The sequence below is a fragment of the Bubalus kerabau genome, chromosome 17, assembly GCF_029407905.1.
Source record: "Bubalus kerabau isolate K-KA32 ecotype Philippines breed swamp buffalo chromosome 17, PCC_UOA_SB_1v2, whole genome shotgun sequence".
Taxonomy (NCBI): Eukaryota; Metazoa; Chordata; class Mammalia; order Artiodactyla; family Bovidae; genus Bubalus; species Bubalus kerabau.
The window spans coordinates 66461761-66489556 of NC_073640.1; the positions used below are offsets into that span (position 1 = coordinate 66461761).

At 47.3% G+C, this 27796-nt stretch overlaps 1 protein-coding gene across 2 annotated transcripts; it reads left to right on the top strand.

The window, feature by feature from the left end:
- Window positions 1-359: 359 nt before the first annotated feature.
- Window positions 360-15547, top strand: CACNG6 (calcium voltage-gated channel auxiliary subunit gamma 6). 2 transcript variants are annotated; one of them, XM_055553117.1, is made up of 4 exons: window positions 360-697; window positions 4939-5013; window positions 6682-6819; window positions 14070-15513. In XM_055553117.1, exons 1-4 carry the CDS (start codon window positions 364-366, stop codon window positions 14306-14308), a joined length of 786 nt encoding a protein of 261 aa, XP_055409092.1. In that variant the 5' UTR covers window positions 360-363; the 3' UTR covers window positions 14309-15513. The 2 variants fall into 2 exon arrangements, with proteins under 2 accessions (XP_055409092.1, XP_055409093.1); XM_055553118.1 differs by lacking the exon at window positions 6682-6819 and having other exon boundaries at window positions 14070-15547.
- Window positions 15548-27796: the final 12249 nt, after the last annotated feature.

Consider the following 27796-nt stretch of genomic DNA (forward strand, 5'->3'; position numbering starts at 1 on the left):
CTTAGCCCAAAAGAAGCCAGGAAGCATCCCCCACCCTACACACACACACACACACACACACACACACACAGGAGGACCTCAGCTCCCCTTCCTGAGGACCCCAAACTCTGAGCCTTAGGAGGAAGCTTGGGTCCTTCCCCCCGCCCCCGGAAACACAGTTTCTCTGTGGAAACACAGATTCCTCCCAGTGGGGACCCCAGAGCAGCCCCTCAGAGCTTCTGCAGACCCTCAGTTCCTCCTTCTGTAGCCCTCCCACCCCTGCTGCCAGACCGCAGGCGGGCCCCTCCCCCGCCAACCTCCCCCTCAGGAGCCGGCCTCAGCTCTGCCCTCTCGGCCCCTGAGCCCCACCACCCGCCAGGCGCGATGATGATGTGGTCCAACTTCTTCCTGCAAGAGGAGAACCGCCGGCGGGGGGCCGCGGCCCGGCGGCGGGCTCGTGGGCAGCCCAAGGCCCAGATGACCCCGGAGCGCGAGGGCAAGATCAAGCTGGCGCTGCTGCTGACCTCCGTGGGCGCCACGCTGGCCGTGCTGGCCGTCGGCACCGAGTTCTGGGTGGAGCTCAACACCTACCGGGACAACGGCAGCGCCGTCTGCGACGCGGCGCACCTGGGCCTCTGGAAGATGTGCACCAAACGACTGTGGCAGGCGGACGTGCCCACGGGCAGAGACACCTGCGGGCCTGCCGAGCTGCCCGGAGGTGAGGCCGGCGCCCACCCCCGCGCGGGGGCTGGGACCCCCGCAAGCCGCCGAGAGGCGGCTGTCTGAGAAAGCCGAGCCCCAGAGAGAGCCTGCCCCCCGCCCCAGGAAAGCGAGCTGGCACCCTCAGAATGCGCCCCCTACCCTGCCAACCTCAGCCTGTGCTCCCGGGAATAACTGCCCCAGGCGCACACCGTGCAGAGAGGGAGTCTGTATCCCCAAACTAGCCTGGGTCCCCAGGCCAGCCCCAGACTACTCCAGGACCTCCAAAACCCCAGACCCCCAGCACAACCCGTGATCCCAGTCATTTGTGTGCCCCTGGACCAGTCTGTACCCCCAGAGAACCCATAAGATAGATAGAAAGGTAGATAATAGTCGTGTCTGACTCTTTGCGACCCCATGGACTGTAGCCCACCAGGCTCCTCTGTCCCTGGGATTTTCCAGGCAAGAATACTGGAGTGGGTTGCCATGCCCTCCTCCAGGGGATCTTCCCCACCCAGGGATCCAACCCAGCTCTCCTGGATTACAGGCAGATTCTTGACTGTCCGATCCACTAGGGAAGTCCCAGAGAGCCCGTGTCCCTAGAGAAACCTTGTGTTTCTGCTCACAGCCTGGGGCGTGAGACCCAGATGGTGACTCTGGACACAGTTGGTGCCTCAGACAGTCTGGTCCCCGCAGAAACGCCCCCCGCCCCCCTGAGACAGCCTGTTCCCTTAGAGAAAGACTCTGGGTTCCTGGTGTCAGCTTGCTCTTCCCACTCTGGAGACAGCCTGCAGCCCGACCCTGCAGGCCCTGGGGAGATAGCCCGCCTTGACGCCTACCCCAGAGTACAATCTGCTGTTCCCTCCTACCGAGTCCACCAAAACAGAGCTCTCAGGAGACACCTCCCACATCCCAGGGCAGCCCTCCTGCTTCCTGGGAAATCTTCTTTCCCTCCCCGTTTCACCTCATATCCTGAGACTGGACACTCCAGCCCTCCTCGCTGTCTCTTCCAGACACCCCCACAGCCCTCAATTTCCCACAGAGTGGCTCTTTCACCCCCAGCCCTGCCAGAGAGCTATCCCATACCTCTCACTCTCCCAGACGGGACATGCCATGCCCTAAACTTATACCAGTGGGACACCCTATACCCCCTGGGAACAGAGATGAGATCTCACTCCACCTCTACTGACCCAAGGAAACTATCTGACACCCCTCAGAGCCCATTTAGGATGTCGCATGCTTGATTGCCTGCATGGCATCGCCAACCCTCCTCTTTCCTCTCCAAAGGATGTCTTATTATCTTATTATGTATGTGTGTTCCATTGCTTCAGTTGTGTTCAACTCTTTGCAATCCTATGGACTGTAGCCTGCCAGACCCCTTTGTCCATGGAATTCTCCAGGCCAGAATACTGGAGTGGGTTGCCATCCCCTTCTCCAGGGGATAATCCTGACCCATGGATCGAACCCAGGTCTCCCGCATTGCAGGCAGATTCTTTACACACACCCTTGATAGCAAAATGGGGTGCCATGTGCCCTTGATCTGAGATACCCACCCACTCAGTGTGCAGATGGGCTCATGCTCACCCCTCAGAGCCTCAAGCAGATGTTCCCAAATTTTTGAGAAATGGGATGCTCTGGTGAAAAAAAAAAGTGTTAGATGTTGTAAATTAAGTATGCTCTAATAAAAAATTTTAATAAAGATAAAGTCAGAAATATGTATTAGATGCTTATGTAGTGCCTGGCTCAGTCCTAAGTATTTTGTCTGCAATAACTTATCAATCTTCATAGCAACCCTGTAAGTAGTTATTATCATCCCCAAAACAGAAAGCAAGAAGTGTATATAAATGGATCCGGACTTCCGTGGTGGTCCAATGGTTAAGAATCCACACTGCCAATGCAGGGGGCATGGGTTCCATTCCTGTTTGAGGAACTAAGATCCCACACACCACTGTAATGCGGCCAAAAAAGAAATTAAAGTTAAGTATATGCAATTTGAAAAGAACTGAAGTTTTTTTAAAAGACAGAGAGAGAAAGAAATATGAATGGCTCTGTCTAAGCACCCAGGCTAGTCACATGGGGCTTGAACCCTGGTCATCTAGTTCTTAACAACTACAATATACTGCATCTCATTAGTCTATAAATATGCCCCAGAGGTCCTCACTGCACTGGACGAGATGTCCCGTCTCCTCTAACTGCATACTCTGGGGTCCTTCATATCCCTCGATGTCTCTCTAATGATCAGAAAGGGCTTCAACTTTCTTAAAGGACCATCCCCATCAGCCCACAGTCCTGACCCTTCAGAGGGCATCTCCCAGCTTTCAAGGTTTCAGAAATATCCCACCCATCTCATGGCCCATAAAAGGACATCCCCAAGCGGGGGTGACCCATATCCCACTCTTTTTCCAAATGAGATGTACCACATCCTCTGAGATAAGAGACAAGATAACCTAAATCATTAGCAGCCAAAATCGGGTGCCAGATACCACACACTCTCTCAGAAAGATGTACCACCCCCTCTCACTCTCTAGATGAGACTTTCCATTTCCCTTTCAGAAGAAGACCGCGTTTCTCCCCCAGCCACTACAGACAGCATCCTCACCCTTTGCTCTGCTGCACGAAGCATCGTTTGCTTCTTACTGCTGCAGAATCAGGACTCACTGCCCCTGCCGGGATACGTCATGCCCTTCTCCTTCCCTCCGAGTACCAGGTGGAGTGTCCACATCCCCTCACCTGACTCGGGAGCTTACCTCTTGTCCTTCAGCATCCCTCTTCACTTTGGAAAGTTCCTTACCACTTCCCAAGACCACCTGACCTCTCTTCTGTCTCCTTTCCCCCTCTTGTTCGCAACTTCTCTCCTCCCCTTTCATCATCCTCAGTTTCCCCATCTGTGGAATGAGAAAGCTGATTCTAGGTGTGTTCTATGGGAAATTCTGGCTTTAAAATGCAGTTTATAAAGCATCTTTTCTCCCCCCTGAAGTGTGGGGTTCCTTAAACTTCAAGTACACAGTGTCAGATGAATCATAACTTTTCAGCTTGTGTCACAAAATCATTACCAGCCTTAGCTGGTTCTTTCTTGTGCATTATTTTACCTTCTTTAAAAAAAAAATTTCCTAATTCATCTCTTTAATGCGTTGGATATGTGTTTTAACCTGGAAAATATACAGTGTTTTTTATATATGTATTTTAATTTACATAAATGATATCATGCTCTAGATTTTTTTCCTATTTGTGATTTTTTTTTTCTCAATGCTGTGTTTCTCAAATCTCTCCAGTCTACTTTCTGTTATTCTAGTTCGTGGCTACTGTGTGCTGCAGAGGCTTGCTTGGGGAGCATCCATCACATTTACTTGTCTATTCCCATAGAGATGGGCACCAGGTTGATTATTCTGACTCCATGTTTTTATAAACAGTGTTGCAATGAACATCAGGCAATACATATGTTTTCCTGCATGTGGTTTTTTTCTGGATGTATACCCAGAAGTAAAATTGCTGGGTTATAGAGTATAAACATACTTCATTTCATAAAGTACTCCAGAGTGCTTTCCAAAAAAGACTAGTACCTGTTATACCCCCAGATGTTTCCTCTTATCCTTCCAAGTGCTTAATATTATCCTTTTAATGTTTCCCAATCTAATTGATCTAAAGTGGTGTCTCCCTGCTGATTTAAGTTGCATTTCTTTGATCCATGGTGAGATGGAGCATCTCTTTATGTTCTTGTGAGTAATCCGGGCTTCTTCTCCTATGAACTGACTATTCATCTCCTTTGCCCATTTTTCAACTGGGTTATCTCTCTTTTCTTGATGATCAGCAGGAGTTCTTTGTGTAGACAGGAGCCCTTTCTGAGATAAAGAATCTCTTCTGAACGTGTTAACCTTCTGCCTGGATCTTGGTGTGCTCTGTTGAATAAAGCTGTTATCTGTTTCTAATCTCATTTGACCCTAAACAAGTCCATATGACAGAGTCAGGGAAGAGACTATTAACTCACTTTATAGAGGAAGAGTCAGAAGCTCAGAAAGGTCAATAGCCCTCTCACGGCCACAGATCTGGACTTCTCAGCTCTGGATTGGAGTCCCAGCTCCTGGATAGCTGTGTGATAGCAGGTGGTTTTCCTTTTCTGGACATCATTTCTCTCTGTTTATCAGGGATGCTAATGTCATATTTCTGGGTTATTGTGAGCTATGCTAAATGTCCAGCCCTGAGCTTACACTAGGGATCTCCATGTCATTACCTCTCTTTTTTTCTCCCCTGCTCCTCCTACAGAAGCAAATTGCACTTATTTTAAATTCTTCACCACGGGAGAGAATGCACACATCTTCCAGAGAACCACGAAGAAAGGTAAGAACATTTCACCCGGCAGAGGGGATGGGATGACCACGCCAAAGGAATTCTTTTCTTTCTTTTTAAATTGACACAGAGTTCGTTTACAATGCTGTGTTGTTTCAGGGGTACAGCAAAACGATTCCATTATTTTTTCTGATGATATTCCCTTATTTATTAGAAGGTATTGATCATACTTCTCCATGCTAGACAATAAGTCCTGTTGGTTATCTGCTTTATGTACAGTAGTTTGTATCTGTTAGTACCCGAGGAGTTCTTGATAGCATCATGCTCTTCTCTGCTTTGCTGCAGGATGGGCACAAGCTCCTAAGTCTTGGGAGGTCTCACCTTTGGGGAGAGGTGGTTCTTCAGGGCCCTCTGTCCAGTGTCCCTGCCTCAGGTGTGTTATTTTGGGCAAGTCCCAGCCCCTCTCTGTGGGTAGTACAATAACATCTCACAAGTGTGCATTTCCCACATGCTAAGCACAGCCCTGAGAGTTTAATTTATAAGACTTCCAGTCCTTTCCATGACTCTGCAGGGCAGGGCCTTTATCTTAATCTACCAGATGAGAAAACGGAAGCCCATAAATGGTCTCTTTCCCCAGGAAGTGGCAGAGAGGCATAATTTAAAGCCAAATAATTCCGACTCCAACTCAGCGCTCTTCTATAAACCATGCTGTGAAAATGGAAATGTTTCTGAATCTGCACTGACCAGTATGGCAGCCGCTGACCAGATGTGGCTGGTGCAACTAAGACACTGAGTTTTCAATTTCATTCCGTTTAAATCCATTTCAAATGAAAACACCATCTGTGGGTAGTGGCTACATACTAAACAATGAAACTCTTAAGACTTCACCCTTTCTACCCTAACACAGCTTCTCCACCACCCCAGTACCTCAGTATCCTCACCAGTAAAGGAACTGTGGTCATGTCATCAACCTTATCTAGTCTTTATAAGGATTTAATGAGACGGTGCAGCTAAAACATAGTATGGTGCCTGACATATAGTAGGCCCTCATTAAACAGTGGTTTCCTGTCTTCTCCGCTCCTTTCTTTCTTACCTTGGTGCTAAGTGGGCTTGGGCAAGTCATTGTGCACCCCCGCCCCAGGATAGTAAAATACCTTCAGGGCACGGCTATGGACCAAGTGCTGTGCACCACGTTGTGCTCTGGGCACATTACATGTGTCATTTCTAATCCTCACAGCAGACCAAATAGGGACTTTTGTCTTGATTTTTCTAGAAGAGGAAAGTGAGGCTCAGAGAAGTTCAGTGGCTTTAGCAGAACCTTCCAGCTAGAAAGTAGCTAGGGAGAATTCCAACTTGGATCATCCCACTGTAGTGTACGGCCTTCTCTGTTGTCTCCCACAGACACACACAACCCACTGCCTCAGTTTCTCCACTAGTAAACAAACAGTGACCAGATCATAAATGATAATTGGTAGTTCCCATCTCCTTCTAATCCTGGCTCTGCCCATTCTTGGCTCTGTGACCTTAGGCAAATAACTGACCCTTTCTGAGTCTTAGTTCCTTGAACAGTATAAGTAAAATATTGGACTGGATGATCTGCTACTTGAAAATTCTTCTGTAGTCCTGAATCTTTCATATTCCTGGTTCTGAGTCCCTATAGGGGAGTTCTCTCCACTTCCTACATCCAGTGTTCTCCATTTCCCCTTCCCCTCCTCACAGAGGTGAATCAGGCAGCTGCAGTGATAGCGGTACTAGGCTTGGCATTTATGGCCCTGGGGTGCCTCTGTATCATCATGGTGCTCAGCAAAGGTGCAGAGTTCCTGCTCCGGGTTGGAGCCGTCTGCTTTGGCCTCTCAGGTGAGGGTTGAGAGCCTGCAGACCAAGGACACCGCATGTTAGGAGATCTGGATTTCAACCTCTCTTGCATGCTGGGAGGTTAGGTCTTCAAGCCCTGTTGCATGGTGGAAAGTCGGGTCTCCAAGCACCATTGCATGCTGGGAGGTTGGGTTTTAAAGCCCTGTTGCATGCTGGGAAGTTGTGTTTCCAAGCACTGTTGCATGCTGGGAGGTCGAGGGAGGTCTCTGAGCACTGTTGCATGTTGAGAGATCAGGTCTCCAAGCACTGTTGTGTGCTAGGAGTTGGCAGAAGCTCAAGTGCTATAGAACTCTCAGAGATGGGAGAGTTCTAAGTTCTGCTGCTGAATCAAACACTTTTTTAGATTGGAATCTAGGGTCTCCAAGCTCTGTTGCCTGCTCACAGGGTGAGGGAGAGCCCCATGAGCTGTTGCATGCTGGGAGGTTGAAGAAGTTCTCTAAGCACTGGTTGCATTCTGGGAAGCACAAGGGCTATAGTAGTCTTAAATGTGAGAAAATTCCAAGCGCCGTTGTTGGCCAAGAGTTGAAGGTTCTCTAGACACTCTTTTAGATTGGCACTTGGGGTCTGTAAGAACTGTTGCATTTTTGGAGTTGACGGTCCAAAAAGTCTGCATCTTGTGAAATGTAGCCCTCATTGGATCAGATGGTTTCTAAGGTGGATAGATAGGTCATTCATTATAAAAGTTTCATTTATCTTTCATGGATCTAATGAGCACCTACTGTGTTTCAGACATTAGGCGAGGGGCTGGAGATATAAGATTCATAAGACAGACACTGTGTCTGCCCTCATAAAGCCTAGATTCTGACAGAAATAGACAGTAACCAGCAATTCAACTATAGTTGTGATGAGAGTTATGATAAAGCATAGAAGGGGTACACACTGGGGTGGGAGGTGTGTCAGGGAAAGTTTGAGAAAGTGGTATTAAAGCTAATAATCAAATGAGGAACAGAAAGTACCCAGAGTGTGGTGTTGGCAGTACTGGCGGCCATGTTGGTGGGGACTGTGGGACTGTGCGCTGGTGATGCTGGTGATACGGTAACAGTGATGATAAACAGGATGTGTGGAGTCTGTGAAATATTTGGCAAGTCTGAGGGATACAATGAAGATCAGAGCATAAAGCAGGGCAAAATTTGCACAAATGTATAAGGTAACCTTAATCCACAGATGAAGTAGAGGCTTGGTGAAAAATGAGGCAAGTGAGATTCAAATGGTCAAGAGCACACTCAAATAGAAATGATTAATAATCACATTCTTTTAAAAAATATTTATTCACTCACTGACTGTGTCAGGTCATAGTTGTGGCACCTGGGATCTTTTACTGCAGCTCATGCACGCTCTAGTTCTGGCGTTCAGGCTAAGTTGCTCCGCAGCAAATGGGGTCTTAGTTCCCCAACCAAGAATCAAATCCATATCCCCTGCATTGCAAGGCAGACAACCAGGGAAGTCCCAATAATCACATTCTTATTATTGTTTTTTGCCTTAGAGAGCTTCCTAAATAAAGGGGAGAACGTCAGTCACTCCCTTTCCTCTGTTTCATTTATCCACTAGTTCACTTAAATCACTGCTATGCACACAGACCCATTACACTATGTATATGTGTGAACATGTGTGTCATAGTAAGACTATAGAAGACAGAAAGGTTAAGGAAATTATCATCTGGCTAAGGACATAGAAATGATACAAATTATCACACAGTTATAAATGGCAGTAAGTGCCCAAGAAAAAGTAGAGTCCTGTGAGAGTGCCTAATGAGGGCAGCTGATTTAGAGCAGAGTTAGAGAAGGCCTCTTGGAGGAGGTGACAGTTACTATGTCAAATTCTGGGTAAGCAAGCTAGAAAAACGCTTGGTGAATTTCAGGTCCTGAAAGACAGCCCGTGAGGTTGGAACATGGAGAGCGAGGATAACTGGTGTAAAAGACAAACCAGGAGGGATTTTCCTGGTGGTCCAGTAGTTAAGATTCCATAATCCCCATGCAGGGGACTGGGGTCTGATCTCTGGTCAGGGAACTGGATCCCACGAGCCACAGCTAAGGCTTCACATGCCACAATAAAGAGCCCATATGCCGCAATGGAAGACCCAGCACAGGCAAGTAACTATTAAGAGATGAGTGATCTTGGGGAAATTGCTCTCCTTCTCTGAGTTTAAATTTCATATTTATGAACTCATGCATTCAAGTATCTATTTGTCAAGTACTTATCCTATCCATCCACCCATCTTTACACTGATCCATCAATCAGCTCCCTCCCCACTGCTTTTTCTTCCTTCCTTTTCCCCCCATTTTTCTGTTTCTCCTTCCATTCATATATTCATCTATCTGTCCATCCACCCATTCATTCAATGATACAGTGTGTCTTTAATATCTAGTAAGTGCTGGGTGCTGTGTTAGGTACTACTGGGGACAGAATGAAGACCAGATTAAGATGATTTCTGCTGTCATGGAATTTTTAGCTTGGTAGGAATTTGGTGTTGGTGTTATTATTGAACTCATGCCTGTGTTATTCCTGAGGGTGCCATGAAAGTGCAGACATTAAAGTGTTTTATGAAAGTTTCAGGCACAAAAATGCTCTGCAGATTGTACAACCAAATGAAAGTGAAGGGTAGATTTGACTCGGTAATTATTTTTCTTATACTGGATATCGGGGCAGGTGGGGGTTTCGAGGTCTCCCTAGACCTCAAACATGTTCAGGTTATATTGTTTTTCTCCATAAAGTATATGTGTCAGGTTTCCTATGTTTTAGGGATATGAAACAAACAAGTTCCTGGCCCTCACAGGTTTATATTCTATTGGGAGAGATAGAAACCAGGCAAATAAATAACACTCATATAAATTAATGTATGTTAATAATTACCAATTGTGATTAATGCTATAAATGAAAAGTAAAGTGTGTAATGGAAACCTGTAACTGGGTAGACCCAACAGAGACTTAAGTGGTGGTGGTCAGGGAAGGCTTCTCGCAAGAAATGTAACTTAAGTAGGGATGTAGAGAATAAGCATGTGTAATGTAGGTTTAGGGCGGGGAAGCAGTTATTCTAAGCACCATAAAGGTCTCCAGGCTTGAACAAATTAGGTGCACTCAAGTCCTGAAAGAAATCGTACACCATGCGGCTGTAGGGCGGGAAGGGCAGCTCGAGAGGAGGTTGAAGAAGTAGGCTGGGTCTGGGTCCCATGGACCCCTCTAGGTCATATGAGAGAGGCCTTGCTTCTGCCTGGAGCCACTACCCCTGAGTTCTGTGCACGGCTGGCTTCTTTTCGTCCATCTGGGTCTCAGCTCGAGTGGCTGTTCTGATGACGCCATCTCGAGTCCCAGCCCCCGCCCCTGGATGCTACGCCCCTTCCCATCACTCTGTTTTTATCTCCTTCCTAGCCTGCATCACTGTCTGAAATTACCCCATCTTCTCATGTGTTTACTTTGAGAGTCACAGCCTGGCTGCCCACAGGCCAGCAACAGCCCATAAATGTACTTTGTTTGGCAGGCAGTGTATAGAGGTTTCTCTGAGCCAATATTTAAACTCACCCAATATTTTGGGTGAATGCCCCCCAAGAAATAATAATCAGTTTTCAAAATTCCAGCTGTTCTTAGAAAACCAGAAAATCTAGTCCGTTAAGTCCCTGCTTCTGATGAGCTGCCCTTGGCTGAAGCTGGGTCTGGGCCACCCTTTGTCACTGTCCCCACCACACCTGCCTGCTCATCTGTTTGTACTTTCTCATTGTCCCCTGGAGGCCTCTGAGTTTTGCAAGCCTGGGTTTATTTGTTTACCATCTGTCTTCTCCAAGTAGAACATAGGTTCTGTGAGGGTCTTTGTTGGTCTTGTTCCTTTCTTTTTTCTTTTTTTTATCAAATCGCATTACAACTTGCCTGATTGTCTTTTCATTTTGTAATCTGCCATCACTCTTTTTTCTTTTCAGTTTCATTGGCATATGAGTGACAAGTATAAATTGTGTGCATATATACATATACACACTTACATATATACATATACACATATATGGGCTTCCATGATGGCTCAAACAGTAAAGAATCTGCCTGCAATGCCACAGACATGGGTTCAATCCCTGAGTCAGGAAGATCCCCTGGAGGAGGGCATGGCAACCCACTGGAGTCTTGCCTGGAGAATCCCACGGACAGAGGAGTCTGGTGGGCTACAGTCCAAGGGGTCGCAAAGAGTCAGACATGGCTGAGCACACACGACACGGCACATACATATATATACATACTATTGTATATAAGGTGTGCACTTGATGTTGTTGGGTTTTCGTTTGTTCATTTTGTTTTTTGGCCACACTGTGTGACTTGCAGGATCTCTCCGTTCCCTGACCAGGGATTGAACCTGGGCCACGGCAGTGAAAGTGCCAAGTTCTCACCACCACGCCACCAAGGAACTCCCCTACCACTCGATGTTTTGATATGTTTTGATACACATCATAAAATGGTCATGACAGTCAAACTAGCTGACACATTCATGACCTCACATACTAACCTTTTTTTTTTTTTTTTTGGTAGCAAGAACATTTAAGATCTACTCTCTTAGCAAGTTTATGTATATGGTATATTAACTATAATCACCATGTGCTGTGCTTAGTCGCTCAGTCGTGTCTGACTCTTTGCAACCCCATGGACTATACAGTCCTTGGAATTTTCCAGGCCAGAATACTGGAGTGGGTAGCCTTTCCCTTCTCTGGGAGATCTTCCCAACCCAGGGATCGAACTCAGTCTCCTGCATTGCAGGCGGATTCTTTACCATCTGAGCCACCAGGGAAGCCTGTGGTCACCATACTGTACAGCAGACCTCCAGAACTGATTCCTCTTGCAGCTGGACGTCTGTACCCTCTGATTAGCATCTCCTCATTTCCCCGTCCCCTCAGTCCCTGGCAACCACCATTCTGCTCTCTGCGTCAGTGGCTTCAACTAAGTTAGATTCCATCATCACTCTTTACTAAAGTCTTGATGGAGTCTCTCTTTTTATTTTTTTAAAATTATTTTTGTTTATTTAGTTGCTAAGTCGTGTCTGACTCTTTTGTGACCCCATGGACTGTAGCCTGCCAGGTTCCTGTATCCATGGGATTTCCCAGGCAAGAATACTGGAGTGGGTTGCCATTTCCTTCTCCAGGAGTTTCTCTTTTTAAAAATTATTTTTACTCGTTTATTTGGCAAAAGGAGAAGGGGGCAGTAGAGGATAAGATGGTTGGATGGCATCACCGATTCAATGGACATGAATTTGAGCAAGCTCCAGGAGATAGTGAAGGACAGGGGAGCCTGGTGTGCTGCAGTCCACAGGGTCGCAAAGAATCGGACACGACTTGGCGGCTGAACAACAATGACATTTATTGGCTGTGACAGGTCTTAGCTGCAGCATGTGGGATCCAGTTTCCTAACGAGGAATCCAACTTCAGGCACCCTGCACTGGGAGCTTGGAGTCTTAACCACTGGACCACCAGGGAAGTCCCTTGATGGAGTCTTAATTTGCCTTTTGTGATTCTTGATTCCTTGGTTTGCTTTATTCTTTTTTTTTTTAAGCAGTGAAAGACACAAAAGTTACCATTTGAACCCTTTTTTTAAAATACCTTTATTTTATATTTGACCATGCAATGTAGCATGCAGGATCTTATTTCTCTGACGAGGGATCAAACCCATGCCCCCTGCATTGAAAGCATGAGTCTTAACCATTGAACTACCAGGGAACCCTGCACCGTTTTAAGTGCCCCCTTCTGTGGAGAAGGAAATGGCAACCCACTCCAGTATTCTTGCCTGGAGAATCCCAAGGATGGAGGAGCTTGGTGGGCTACAGTCGGGTGGCAAAGAGTCGGACATGACTGAGCAACTTCACTTCACTTTCACTTTCTGTGGCGTTAAGTTCATTCACACAGTCGTGCAACCATGCCCACCACCCATCTCCAGCACTTTAACATCTTCTCCAGTTAAAACTCTCTCCCCATTAAACACCAACTCTCTGCTCACCCTTTCTCTCTCCCGGCACCCACCTTTTACCCTGTCTCTGTGAATTTGGGTCTTGTTCTTTCTCTCCGGCTTCCAAAATTGTGCTTGCTATTGAGCAAGTGCTTAGTAAGTGATCGTTGAAGGGGTGCTAGTGAAACCATAGAAATATGTCTCGGGTTGGGGGGCACTGGGAGGCTCCAGTCCTTGATATCTCAGCACAGAAGGAATTCAGTGAGAGGCAAAGTGATGGGTAAGAAGTGATCTATCAGAATAGCACGCTTGTAAGTGGGCAGGTGAGAGGGTGCTGTGCTGAGAACTTAGTGGGCTGCGGTTTTATAAACAAGAGAAAAGTGGGGAGGGGAAGAGGATCCCCTTCTCCCTCATTCTTAAGTCCACATCCAGCTTCCATCATCAGCAACTCCTCCATGTCAGGCGGGGAGTTTTCCTGTCCCTACATACATGGTCAAACCCTGGGTCGGGATGATCCCCTGGAGGAGGGCATGGCAACCCTCTTCAATGTTCTTTCCTGGAGAACCCCATGGACAGAGGAGCCTGGCAGGCTAGAGTCCATGGAGTTGCAAAGAGTCAGACACTGAGCGACTAACACACACACACACACACACACACACGGTCAAACTAGGACTGTCACAGTGCAATGGAAATGAGCAAAAAGGTGGCAACATAAAATAACTAAAATAAGGTAAATCCTCTTGGGTTTCAGCATAACGTCCCCTTTTCCTTATATTTCTGTTTTTAGTGCACATGCCCGGAGAAGCGCGTCCTAGGGGTCAGTAGCTTACTGAGCCCACTGGCCAGGATGTGGGTCTCATGCCATCACTGTTTCGTTGTGTGAGGGCATGTCTCAGCTGCATGGGTTGATTGCTAAGCAAGCCTGTTTGGTTTTGGTTCTGTGGTTAAGCAAACTTGCTTTTTTTTTTTTGGGCGTGCCATACAGCACCCAAGGATCTTAATTCCCTAACCAGGGATTGAACCCCAGCTCCCTGCAGTGGCAACATGGAGTCCTAACCACTGGCTCGCCAAGGAATTCCCTGGCACATCTTCTTGAATGGTCGTTAACTTACAGGGGTCTCCCGAACATTTTCCTTTACTCCTGACCCCTTGGCAGGATTATCTATTTAATCACCTCCTTTGTCCCTTCGCTCTGTCACTAGGAGGGGCCTCACAGGTTTCCGGCTTGAGGAAGCATGTTTGGGGGGGCTATATTGGGGTAGGTGCTCAGACCTCAGCGGGGGACCCCCCAGGGCCTAAAGACCACATCTGTTCTCTCCCCGCAGGCCTGCTGGTCCTGGTCAGCCTGGAGGTCTTCCGGCATTCCGTGCGAGCCTTAATGCAAAGGGTCAGCCCCGAGCCCCCCGTGGCCCCGGCCCTGACCTACGAGTACTCCTGGTCCCTGGGCTGTGGCGTGGGGGCCGGCCTGATCCTGATGCTGGGAGGTGGCTGCTTTCTGCTGCTCGCCCTGCCTCCTGGACCCTGGAGTCCCCTCTGTCCCAAGTGGGGCCAGAGGGCCCCCTAGCGCCACCGTCACCATCCCGTGCGTTCTCTCAGCAACTTCCCAACGCCCCTCCACCCTCCCCACCATCCCCTTTGCATCTATCACCCCGTGCCCCAGAGAGACTGTGTTCTCTGGACTCTGGGGCCCACGCTGTTTGCACAAACCTGCCCCTCCCTCTCGTAAATACCTTTTTCCTCTGTAAATATGTTTTTCTTTTTTCTCTATGGCTGGATTTGGGTTGCTTGGGAGTGGGGCGGGGAGAGGATTTTTTTGCAAACGAGGGTCCCCAGGGAAGACTGCTGGGGACCTGATGGGGTAACTAGCGGGTGAGGGTGGATGGGCAAGGTCAGGGGGTGCTAGGAGGGAGTTGGACCTTCTTGTTGCCCAGATTGGGTTGTATTCAGCTGTGGGAGAGACTTCTTCTGGGGAGAGCAGGGAGGGGAGAATCTGGGTCTGACCTGGCTGTGGTCTGATTTGGGATTAAAGGTTTGGAAATTTAACAGCTTTGGAGTCCGTTGTGATGTGAGTTGTGTATTCCAGGGCAGGGAAAAGGGGTCACCGTTCTCTTCAGAAAACCTCTGCCTGCTACTCGTCAGCCCCAAAGTCACGTGTCAATGAACCCATAGTGAGTGATGGAAAACCCAGTATGGAACACAGACATTGTTACGGGTTGAATGGGGTCCCTGCGGGAAGTATGTGTTGGGGTCCGAACCTCCAGGACCTCAGAATGTGACCTCGTTTGGACATGGAGCCTTTGCAGAGGTGATCCAGTGAAAAGGGGGTCATTAGTCCGAGCCCTAGTCCTGTAGGTGCTTGCGCTCAGTCACTCAGTGCTGTCTGACTCTCTGCGAACCCGTGGCCCATAGCCCGCCAGGCTCCTCCATCCATGGGCTTCTCCAGGCAAGAATACTGGAGCGGGTGGCCATGCCCTCCTCCAGGGGCTCTTGCTGACACAGGATTGAACCCAATTCTCCCGCATTGCAGGCAGGTTCTTTACCACTGAGCCTCCCAGAAAGTCTCCTGGTGTCCTCATGTGGAGAGGAGACTAAGACTGAGGGCGGACAGCGGGCAGGCGAGGTGAAGAGACGCAGGGAGAAGATGACCATCTCCAAGCCTAGGAGAGCTGCCTGTAAGAGACTCCCGCCTCAGCCCTGCAGACGCCCTAACCTCGGGCCTCTAGTCTCCAGCACCCTGAGACAGAGCATTTCAGGGTCTAAGCCCCCAGTGTGGGGGCTTTGTCAGGGCCACCCCAGCAAGCTGGCACACTTGTCAGTGCCTGGCAGGGGGCTTCAGCTGTAACAAATGCCTACAAATGTACAAGTGACTTTGGAAGTGGGGATGGGCAGCAGCTGGAGGTGCTTTGAGGTGCATTCTAGAATCAGCCTAGATTGCCTCGACGAGACCATTGGTAGGAATACGACGTGAAAGGAATTCTGAGGCGGACTCGGGAAGAGGGGAAGAGAGCTGTGGAGAAAGCGTCCACCATCTCAGAGAACACTCGGATCATCATGAGCGGTATGTTGGTGGAAGACGGTCCCCCACAGCTCTCAGGGAGCAGGCCAGGGCATCACGTTCAAGCCCTTCAGCCCGAGGGCCCAGCCTCTTCCCGGGAGGACCACTGTGCACCTTTCAACTCAGAAATCTCAACTCGAAAGAAGAATGAATTCTTCAGTTAGGTAGGAATCGCTGAAGCTGAGCTCAGAGGCCAAAGTCTCTTAAATTTAAGTTTAAAAATATTTAAATATGGAATATGTGCTGGCTTATGACTACAAATGTTTAAATATTGTGAGTGTGAGTCTCTTAAGTGCTTCTATATTTAAGAATAAATTATAATGTGATTATATATAATATATGTAATACATAAAACATTACATATAATTTATTTACTATAAGTTCAGTTAAATATATTAACAGTATATATTTTATATGTATGCTACTCCTACTGCTAAGTCGCTTCAGTCGTGTCCGACTCTACGCGACCCCACAGACAGCAGCCCACCAGGCTCCCCTGTCCCTGGGATTCTCCAGGCAAGAACACTGGAGTGGGTTGCCATTTCCTTCTCCAATGCATGAAAGTGAAAAGTGAAAGTGAAGTCGCTCAGTCATGTCTGAGCCTCAGCGACCCCATGTACTGCAGCCTACCAGGCTCCTCCGTCCATGAGATTTTCCAGGCAAGAGTACTGGAGTGGGTTGATCAGTCAGTTCAGTTCAGTCTCTCAGTCGTGTTCGACTCTTTGTGACCCCATGAATCGCAACACACCAGGCCTCCCTGTCCATCACAAACTCCCAGAGTTCACTCAGACTCAAGTCCATCGAGTCAGTGATGCCATCCAGCCATCTCATCCTCTGTCATCCCCTTCTCTTCCTGCCCCCAATCCCTCCCAGCATCAGAGTCTTTTCCAATGAGTCAGCTCTTTGCATGAGGTGGCCAAAGTACTGGAGTTTCAGCTTCAGCATCATTCCCTCCAAAGAAATCCCAGGGCTGATCTCCTTCAGAATGGACTGGACTGGGTTGATAAATATATATAATTACAGAAACATTGTAATTTAAATATATTTAATATAAAAAGAAAAATAATATAATATAAAATTCTAACATAATATAAAATTATATACAATATATACCGGTATTATATATATTATATCATAATAAGCAGATTGTTATATTAATATTATGGATATCATGACATATTTTATATTCATATAAATGTTTCTATAATTATAGATTATAAATACAATTATGTTATATAATCATACATAATTATAACATTATAGTTTTATATAAATATATTAATATTCTGTCATATAAATAGAGCATTCAGAAGATACATATATGTAACAATATTTCTACAACATAATGTATTATATAAATAATGTAATATATAACATGTAACTTATATGAATATATTACTTATATTTGTAATGTTATTGATACAATATAACCTATATACATATAATACCTATATATATGACATGATATGTATACGATGTAGTCTATACACATATAACACATATAGGTACCATGATAATTATACTGCATAAGTCTTATAATGTTCATAATGTGGTTATGACTTGCCCCAGGGTTGGAACCCGCTTCTTCAAGGAGATCGCTTGTCATCCGGGAGGGGCGGGGTAACCCTTTCTGGACTAACTGCGGCTGCGCCCTGCTCGGGGATAGGTCTCCGCATTCCTTATGCACTGAACTCAGCATCGTGCAAAGGGTACTGGGTGCAGAGCCGGGCAGGTGCTGCCCCTTCTTGTTGGAGGAGCAGCAGAAGCGCTGGGCTGTGGCCGAGAGTGGGGGCGCTGGGCCCCGACTGTCCGGTGTGGTACCTGGCCCCCCCTTTCACGGCTGGAACGGCTTGCTCACCCTCCGTGTCTCAGCTCCCGCACGCTCATGTCCGTGCGTGTCTCCTAGAGTCCCTGTGAGGAGGGAACGCCGCAGTCATCCCTGCAAAGCCCCTGGAAGACCGCCTGGCTCGGAGTCCCAACTCCATCAGTCTTGCCGTTACTACTATCTATCGAGTGGCACTTTGGCCGGGCGTACAGTGGAGAGTAAAAAGGGACCCCTGTTGGGCTGACAGTCCAGCGATGGAAACAGATATTAATCACGTAATCACGCTAATGAATGTGTAATTATAAACTGAGATAAGTACTGGGAAAAGAGATCATGAATAGTTGTTGTGTTGGTTTTTTTTCCCCCCCTACTTGATGATGTGCCCAGAGAGTTCAGGGAAGCCCAGAGAAGTCTGCCCTGAGGGCGGGGTCTTCAGGTCTCCGTGGGGAATGACTCTGTCCAGTGGGCTCTGCACCCTGTACCCTCTTCCCACCTGGGGTCTTTGTGGCTTTTCCAAAGTGAGAGAAGGAAATAGACAAATACCTGGAATCACATTATACTATGGGATAATTTATCAAACTGTTCACTTGCATCTCATCACCTCATATGCTTTGAAGTGAAGGAAAATAGAAGTTTCTTGAAGTCTACCACCTTTTCCGTCCTTTTTGTTTACATGTTGTTTGTATTGACTTTTTGGAACACAATTTCAAGCTTCCAGAGATGTTGCAAGAATCAAAATAGTGCATGTGTGTGTGTTCGGTCATGTGTGACTCTTTGGGACCCCACGGACCATAGCCCACCAGGGTCTTCTGTCCATGGGATTCTCCAGGCAAGAACACTGGAGTAAGTTACCATTTTCTCCTCCAGGGGATCTCCTCGACCCAGGGATTGAACCTGCATCTCTTGCATCTCCTGCTTTAGCAAATGGATTCTTTACCACTATACCACCTGGGAAGACCCCTAGAGACATATAGTCTTTACTCAGATTCGCCTATTGCTAACATTTTACCCTACGTCCAAATGTGTGGGGTTTGTGTGTGTTGGGGGGGTGTGATTTTTTTTTATTCAGCAAGCATTTATTTTTAAATGTGAAATGCACCATATATGTGCTGACTTATGAATACAAGTGAATGAAAAGTCTGAGTTTGATTCTCTTAAATGCAGACTTAATATTACATAGAAAGAATTAAAATTTAAAAAATGCCTACTAGGGGACTTCCCTGGCAGTCCAGTGGTTAGAACTCTGTGCTCCCACACCAGAGGGCACAGGTTTGATCCCTGGTCAAGGAACTGCTGGAAAAGGCAATGGCAACCCACTCCAGTACTCTTGCCTGGAAAATCCCATGGACGAAGGAGCCTGATAGGCTGCAATATATGGGGTCGCTAAGAGTCGGACACGACTGAGCGTCTTCACTTTCACACATTGGAGAAGGAAATGGCAACCCACTCCAGTGTTCTTGCCTGGAAAATCCCAGGGACGGGGGAGACTGGTGGGCTGCCGTCTATGAGGTCGCACAGAGTCGGACACAACTGAAGTGACTTAGCAGCAGCAGCAGCAGCAAGGAACTGCTAATCTCAGAACCCAGGCTGAGAAAAAGAGCTAGTCTCTTGGAAACTGCTAGTATTTCCTCACTAACATCCCCCATTCAAGGCACAAGCCTCATAGGTAAACAAGCACAACTTGAATTTTGACTAAATCATTTCTTGACTTTTCTTTATAGTTTAACAAGCCAAAATTCTATTATTTTTTAAAAGGTGTTGTTTCATTATGTAAATAGAATCATTTTATATGTATTTCTCTGTGTAATTGTCTGGTTTTTTTTTTTTTTTTTTTTTAGGCCCAAAGAAGAGGATTCAAACTCATGGCCAGAAGGCTTGATAAGCCCCACAGAAGCATTTTATTTAGCCTTCAGAATGTTTACGAAGTTTTTTATTTACAACCAACTACAGTTGGACACAACTGAGCGACTTCACTTTCACTTTTCACTTTCATGCATTGGAGAAGGAAATGGCAACCCACTCCAGTGTTCTTGCCTGGAGAATCCCAGGGACAGGGGAGCCTGGTGGGCTGCCGTCCATGGGGTTGCACAGAGTCGGACACACTGAAGTGACTTAGCAGCAGCAACACAGTTGCAAAACACTCAGAGGGGAAAACAATTCCAGAGTTCCAAAAAGCAAGACTTGCATTTGCCAAGGCAGGCAAGTATTTACATACCATTTACATTGTATTTACAACTCTTTACATAGTATTTACACGGCATCAGGTAATAATAAGTAATCTAAGGATTATTTAAAGGATAACGGAGGATTTGTGTAGGTTATGTGTGAATCCCGTACCATTTGAATGAGAGACTTGCGCTCCCATGCGCTTTGGTGTCCGGTGTCTGTGGTGGGTCCAGGCCCTCTCAGACAGTGGTGAGAAAAGAGGAAGACCCCGCCCCAGTCTCGTGAAGCAGCCTGGCTTCCTGGCTGTGCATGCTCAGGCAAGTCGCTTCGCTTCACTGTGCCCAGTCTTCTCATCTGATAAGAAGGGCTAATAGTGTTACTACCTACTTCATGGGGCTGTTGGCAAAATTAGTGAGTTAATCCATGTAAAGTTATTGTTGTTGTTTTTGGTCACATGGCTTGTGGGATCTTAGTTCTCTGGCAAAGGATGGAACCCGCACTCTCGGAAGTGAAAGTGTGGAATCCTACCCACTGGACCGCCCTCCTGGGAATCCCTTCCTTGTAAAGTTTTTAGTAGAAGACCTCTCAGATAGTAAGTGCTCAATAATTGTTAACTTTTTTCTTTTTTTAGTATTTTGGCCACGATGCACAACAGATAGGATCTCAGTTCCCTGACTGGGTATCGAACCTGCATCCCTCACAGTGGAAGCACAGAGTCCTAACCGCTGGACCACTAGGGAAGTCCCAATAAGTGTTAACCGTTGACGGTGGTAATGCATAGTGCTGTATATAATAAGTGTGTAAGCGGTAGCTTTTTTCGTGTCATAGTCCATCATTTAATCTCTCCGTACCTCGTCCTCTGAGGGTTCTGGCAGGCACCAGACTCTAACTTTAGCCACAATTGGACGGAGGCCCACTGATCCATGAGAGCTGAGCGCTGCAGATGTAGTAGAAGGTTTCCTAGCAACAGAGGAGTTTAGGTGGACAGCAGCAAATCCCTGAGTGGTTCCCTAAGAGGAGGAACGTAGGCAGGATTGAATCTATTTGAGGCAAAACAGGAGGAGATTGACAAGGGCCACCCAGAGTGTCGGCTTCTGAGGAACGTCGCAGTCCTGCTCCCAGAGCTCCTGGACCAGGCCCATCACGCTCTCCTCTCTTCTGCTTCTCACCCTCCCTGCTTCTCCCTTTCTTTCCTCCTCCCTCCTCCTTCCCTCTTCCTCCTCCTTCTGCCTCTTCTCTTACTATTATCACTGAAAATAATACCAGCTAAACATGCGCTGAGTGCCTCGCCCGCACCAGGCACTGTCCCCAGCGTTCTGCATGAAAGCATCTGAGCCTCACCACCCTGGGAGATGCTCCTCCTATTATCCCACTGAGCAGATGAGGAAAACCAAGGCACAGCCAGTTCAAGGGAGCCCAGCTGAAAATGGTCAGAACCACACCTCACGGTTATCCAGAGATTCTTGTCGTCTCGAGCGGGCGTTGCTGGAGCCCTGGCATGAATGCTAACCCTAACTGGAGAGTCTGACCTTCAGGAACCTCCTGTGGGGCCCCGCCCTGCCTGGCCCAGCACTCCTGGTGTCACAGGACCCCAAGTTGCTGCCACTTCTGCACAATGTAATTCCTGGTCTGAGGGGGAAGAGAACCTCTGGACCTTGCAAGAGTGAGGCTGTACAAGAACCAGAGCCAGTTCAACTGCCTGATGATTCTGGACAATTATGAGAGCCGGTATTCCCTACCCTTAAGTATCCCCTACCCTTAAGTATCCCCTACTCTGTAGCCTTTCCCTCTGCTTGCTGATAAGCCCCAGTGGCCCAGGCATGAATGATTCACCTGAACCAGTCATCACAGCTTCCATTTCCTTTTCAATGTCTAGGAGTGGCTCAAACGAACACACGTACACACATGTTCATAGCAGCACCATTCACAATAGCCAAAGGTGGAAACACCCCTAACACCCATCGACTAATGAATGGGTAGACCGAATGTGGTCTGGGCATAGAGTGGGATATTATACAGTTGTAAAAAGACTGAGGTACTCATACATGCTACCATATGGTCTACAGACACATGATGCTCGGAGAAAGCAGCAGACACAAAGGGACCCGTAGCCTATGGTTCCATTTATTTATTTGTTTATGTTTTTGGCTCTACTGGGTCTTTGTTGCATCATGCTGGCTTCCCTAGTTGCAGAGAGCGGGCTCAGTTGCCCTGTAGCATGTGGGGTCTTAGTTCCCTGACCAGGGGTCAAACCCAAGCCACCTGCATGGAAAGGCTGATTCTTAACCACTGGGCCAGTGGGGAAGTCCCCCATATGGTTCCAGTTAGATGAAATACCCAGAATAAGTAGATCCACAGAGACAAAAACCCAGAGTTGTTGCCAGAGCTGGGGAAAGGGGAGAATCGGGCATGCTCACTTAATGGTTCTGCGGTTTCCTTTTGCGGTGATGAAAAATATCTGGGGCTAGATAGCGGTGATGGCTGCACAGCATTGCGAATGTTCTTCTAGCATCACTGGCTTGTAGGTTTTTAAATGCCTGAAGTGGTGGATTTTATGAGTGATTCTACCACAATAAGAATAACGTCTGAGGATAGGCAAAGGGCAGTATGGCCAGAGTGAGATAGAAAGAAGCCAGCTGGGGTTCTGGGGTGCACATCACTCCCTGATGAGAACACAGAAGGCAAGTTGGGATGGTATTTTATTCTTGAGTGTGTTTGTGCCAGGACAAGATGCTTGGAGCTGCCCCAGACATAATGCCATCTGGAGGCTGCAAGCCAAACATTGAGGACGTCAGGGCGGTAAAACAGAAAGGGCTTGGTCCTCATTGGCACACTCGAGTGTTGGTACAAAACCTTCCTGTTGGTCAAGATGATTAAAGATCTTCGTTGCTTAAGCCAGCGTTAGGTAATCAGTTCCTTGCACCTGAGCTTATCTTAGCTGATGGAATGATCCTGCCAAGGGACAGGACTTGGTGAGGAACCAAAGCCCATGACTACAGGTGAAGAGGATGCCTCTGAGAAGACTCTTTAATTTGCCACATTCCTCTTTTGATAGCTTAGAGTCTTATTAGAGAGGGGAGAGGCTCAGAGAGGGGTAAAAGTGTGAAATGTCTCCTTTCAGTACAGGGCACTTGAACAGGCAGAAGTTGACTGGGGGACTAGGGTCTTCTCTAGGGCTCCGTAGCTGGAGAGACCATGTGTCTCAACAATTACCTTTTGCAGGTGGAAGAAGGTAGATGCTTTCATATCCTCCTCATCTCCCCAGGTGCCGGTTTCCTTCCAGCATTCCTCACCACACTCTCCTTGTCTCCTCAGATGAGCCCCGAGATGATGACACAGGAGCAAGTGAATATCTTGTTTCTTTACTTCCTGTCTGACTGTAGACCCTCAGTGGGTGCCACTCCCTGGCTCAGCACCTGGAGGGAAGATCGGTGATGGAAGTGTCCCCAGCGCCATCCTTAGCAGAACCTGTAGGTCAGCTCAACCCCCATCCACAGCTCTTATCTCCTTGATAGTTCTCTATTGTAGAAGCTAGAAAGTGCAAGTAAGACAAGGATTAGGAAAGCTGCAGGCCCTTCCCTGGCAGTCCAGTGGCTAGGACTTTGCACTTCCACTGCAGAGGGCACAAGTTCAATCCTTGGTAGGGGAAGTTCCTCAAGCTCAGCAGTGTGGCAGAAAAAGAAAAAATGCAAAGAAGGGAAGATCAGAATTACTGGAGTGTGTGGCAAATTTCAATAGGATAGTGTATAAACTTCTGATTGCTAACTGATAGGGACAGAATGAAGAAACAAAATAGGCAATTAAATAGTTTATCCCACTAGGGGATTGTAGGTAGGAAAGATATGGGAGACCCCTGGAAGTTAATGATGACTCCAGAAAGCAGGTTCGCTTAACCAAGCAGGTCAAAGCCATTCAACAGAAGGAGGAGACCTGCCCCTCCCAATAAAACAGTGGTGGCATGAGCCCCACATCCTGCCCTGTGAGCTCGGGAACTTAATGATCTGTGGGACATGCTCTCTGCACACATAAGCAAACAACAAACAATAATTTGTGGACCTAGCTTCACCATGTTGGAGAAGGCAATGGCACCCCACTCCAGTACTCTTGCTTGGAAAATCCCATGGATGGAGGAGCCTGGAAGGCTGCGGTCCATGGGGTCGCAAAGAGTCGGACATGACTGAGCGACTTCCCTTTCACTTTTCATTTTCATGCATCGGAGAAGGAAATGGCAACCCACTCCAGTGTTCTTGCCTGGAGAATTCCAGGGACGAGGGAGCCTGGTGGGCTGCCGTCTATGGGGTTGCACAGAGTCGGACACGACTGAAGTGACTTAGCAGCAGCAGCAGCAGCAGCAGCTTCACCATGTAGGAACAAGAATATTCCCCTGCTCAACCTGGAGTAGGCTGATGATGGAAACGTCACACCTACTCAAGAAAGACAAGAAAGGTCTTCTCCCCCTCCCCACTTTCCCTTTGATTATAAAACTGAAGCCCATAAAGTTCTTGGGGGCAACACCCCTTTGTCTGGCTGTTTGAAAGCCCCACAATCATCCTAGTCTAATGAATCTCTTCTTATCTACCTCTTAGCTCTCACTGAATTCTTCTCTGCACTGAGACATGAAGAACTATGGTACCAGAGCTCTTTGAAGCCCCCCTGAAATGACAGCAGTCGGCCTATACAGACAGCGACATCCTCAGTGACTCAAAGCAGCGCAGATTTACCATCTTCCAGTTAGAGGGCATCAGTCCAAAGTGGGTCCTGCTGGGCCAAGATCACAGTGTTGGCAGGCTGTGATCCCTCCTGGAGGCTCAAGCGGAGAATCCACTCCTTGCCTTTTCTCAGCTTTTCTGGAGACTGCTGGCACCCCTTGCCTCCTAAAAACCAAGTCACTCTGAAATCTCTTGGTGTCATATCTCCTTCTCTGACTCCGACACACCTGCCTGTCTTACAAGGACCGCTGCGACTGCCACGGGCACTTCGGGATCATCCAGAACAATGGTCTCATCTCAGGAGTCTTCACTAATCACGGCTGCAGAGTCTCATTTACCATGCGAAGGTCATGTATTCACAGGCTCTGGCGACAAGGCAGTGGACAGCTTTGAGGGACTCTTCTTCTGCCTACCACCAGTAGGAAGAGTGAGTCCCATTAGGAGGGAATATGTTAGTGTAAATTCCTGTGCACAGCACACAGTGAGGCCAAACAAACAGGAACATCGGAGTTTAGAGCAGGAAAAGGTTAACTAGAGGGTCAGGCAAGGAGAAGGGGTGGCTCATGTCCTAAAAAGCCCTGAGCTCTGGAAAGGGTTTTGGCAAAGCTTTTTGTTTATTCAAGATAGAATACTTTGAGAAAGATCTTTAGTTGCTTTGGTGGTGGTTTAGGCGCTAAGTCATGTCCAACTCTTGCGACCCCATGGACTGCAGTCTACAGAACTGTAGTTGCTTTACACAGAAGTAAAAATTATATATTATATGTTGCATGCTCAATTGTGTCTGACTCCTTGTGACCCCAGGGACTGTAGCCCACCAGGCTCCTCTGTCCATGGGATTTTCCAGACAAGAATCCTGGAGTGGGTTCAGCAAAGTTTTTTAAAAAGCCAGGTGAGGGGGGTGGGTCACAGGGTGTGTGACCAGCTCCTGCACAATTCTCTGATTGGCTGACGGTGAGGTCACAGGGCGGTGTTGCCGGGGTTTACTTTATCAGTCCTCGGGCTCCAGGAGGCCTGGAGTTCTGTGCTCATGGCCATCAAACAATGAACATCTTCCACTCGGTGGAGGGTTTTCACATCTGCAAAACAGCTCAGGAAGTGTACCTCAAGTACTGTTATCTGGAAACTTCAGAGTGGAGCTGAAGCAGAGGTTACCGGGGAAGACCTGTCCTCACCTCCCCCCACACAAGGTCCCACAGCTCACTCATTGGTTACAATATCTAAGCAAAGACTTGAAGGAAGCGAGAAAGTTATTAAGAGTTATGCCTTTATCTGGAGGCTGGGCATTTTAGAAAGAGGAAACAGCCACTTCAAAGACCTAAGGCAGAAAAGCACCTTGTATGTTTGAGGAGTAACCTGGGAAGCCATTGTGGTTGGAGAAGAAGTAGGAGATGAGGTTATAAGAAAAAAAAAGTGGGGAATGAGGCTTTTTAGGATCCCTTTTATTCATTCTGAGGATTTAGGGCTGCTCTTTTTCTTTGAGTAAAATAGGAAGCTGTTTCAAAATTCGGGGTGTGATCTGACTCAGGTTTTAACATAAAGTTGCCCTGGGACTTCCATGGTGGTCCAGTGGTTGAGAATCTACCTTCCAACATAGGTGACGAGGGTTCAATCTCTAGTCAGGGAACTAAGATCCCACCTGCTTTGGGGGCAGTTAAGCCCCCCTGCTGCAACTAAGACCCATTGCAGCCAAAAATAAATTTAAAAAATAGGGTTGGCCAATTAAATACAGGCTTCCCAGTTAATTTTGAATTTCAGATAAATGAATATTTTTTTTTTTTTAGTATTAAGTATCTCCCTGAAACATACTTATGCTAAAAAATGTTTGTTGTTGTTGATCTGAAATTTAAATTTAACTGGATATTCTGAGTTTTAATTTGCTAAATCTGGCAACTCTATTTTTAAAGACTCTCTCTGCTGTGTTGAGACCACGTGGTTGAGGTGGTGAGTGAGGCAGAAACAGGGAAATCATTTCGGAGGCCATCATGATAATCTGGGTGAGGAATTTCGGTGGCTCAGGCTGGAGGATACCTGTAGAGGCTGAAGACCACCCTACCCCCACCCCGCCCAGCCCTGCCCTTCCCCTTGCTTTAATGGCTGTTGCACAGTCTTAGTGAAGAGGAGGAAATACACTGCAGGATCCAACAAGGGCAGCTGGAAAAAGAAATGTTCCCTGCCCACTCATTTTCACGTGCAAGGAAAAACACTGAAATGTGAGACATAAAAAGTCACAAGATAAGCTGGGCTTGGGAATTTGCATGGCTCCCGTATTGCTGTTAAGATGCATTTCTCACACTGCACTTCTTTTTCCGCTTAGATAAAAATGCAAATTTCTTAGCGTGGCTTGCCCTGGCCCTCTTCTCGGGCTAAGCTCCTTTTTTAAAAAAATATTTTTGTTGTAGTTGATTTACCATGTTGTGTCAGTTTCTATGATGTAGCCACGCGTTCCAGGAAACAAACTCACTCAGAAAGCCAATGCAGATAGTGGAGTGCAGTTTATTACACCGGCGGGCCCAAGGCAGAGTCTCCTCTTAGCCAAAGACCCCCACCAGTTTTTGTGAAAGTCTTATATACCCTAAGTGTACATGCTCAAACCCACCTCCCCAAGTTCCCTGAAACTAGTCTGGACAAGGTAAAAGAGACACATGATCAAAGTTAACCCATGATTCATGTGTCACAAGACTAGATAAACAGTGGACATTTATCAATAGGACTGTGGTCATATCCCAATAAACATAATGGAATTTACCCCTTTGTTCTGTTACAGAGATAATTAGCATATTGTTTTAGGCAACGGAGAGTCCAAGTACAAGTCCTGGGGCTCTTTCATCCAGGGGGTCTGGTTTCCCATTGGTATGCCGCTTCTATAGACGCCGGGCACAAAGTTCAGAGTCCATTGGGAGGGTGACCATGCGTGTAGCCTGAAGTTCGCAGCCTGGCCTAAGATGTAGTCCAGCTCTATCTGTTTCCTCCTTCGTGAATCAGCCATACATATACATGGGCTTCTCAGGTGGTGCTAGTGGTAAAGAACCTTCCTACCAGTGCAGGAGATGTGAGAGAAGCAGGTTTGATCCCTGGGTCAAGAAGATCCCCTGGAGGAGAAAATGGCAATCCACTCCAGTACTCTTGTCTGGAGAACCCCATGGACAGAAGAGCCTGGTGGATTATGGTTCATAGGGTCGCAAAGAGTCAGACATGACTGGAGGCAACTTAGCACACACACATACACATATCCCTTCTTCTCTTGTGCTAGGTTCTCAGCAGCCTTCTCTGCTCCAGCCACATTGGCTGGAACTGGAA

What these genes read in the sequence shown, in the direction of transcription:
- CACNG6 (XM_055553117.1), top strand. Translation starts at nt 364, where the DNA reads ATGATGATGTGGTCCAACTTCTTCCTGCAAGAGGAGAACCGCCGGCGG. An exon ending in GCCTGCCGAGCTGCCCGGAG is followed by an intron (nt 698 to 4,938) that starts GTGAGGCCGGCG and finishes CTCCTCCTACAG; the next exon opens with AAGCAAATTGCACTTATTTT. An exon ending in CGTCTGCTTTGGCCTCTCAG is followed by an intron (nt 6,820 to 14,069) that starts GTGAGGGTTGAG and finishes CTCTCCCCGCAG; the next exon opens with GCCTGCTGGTCCTGGTCAGC.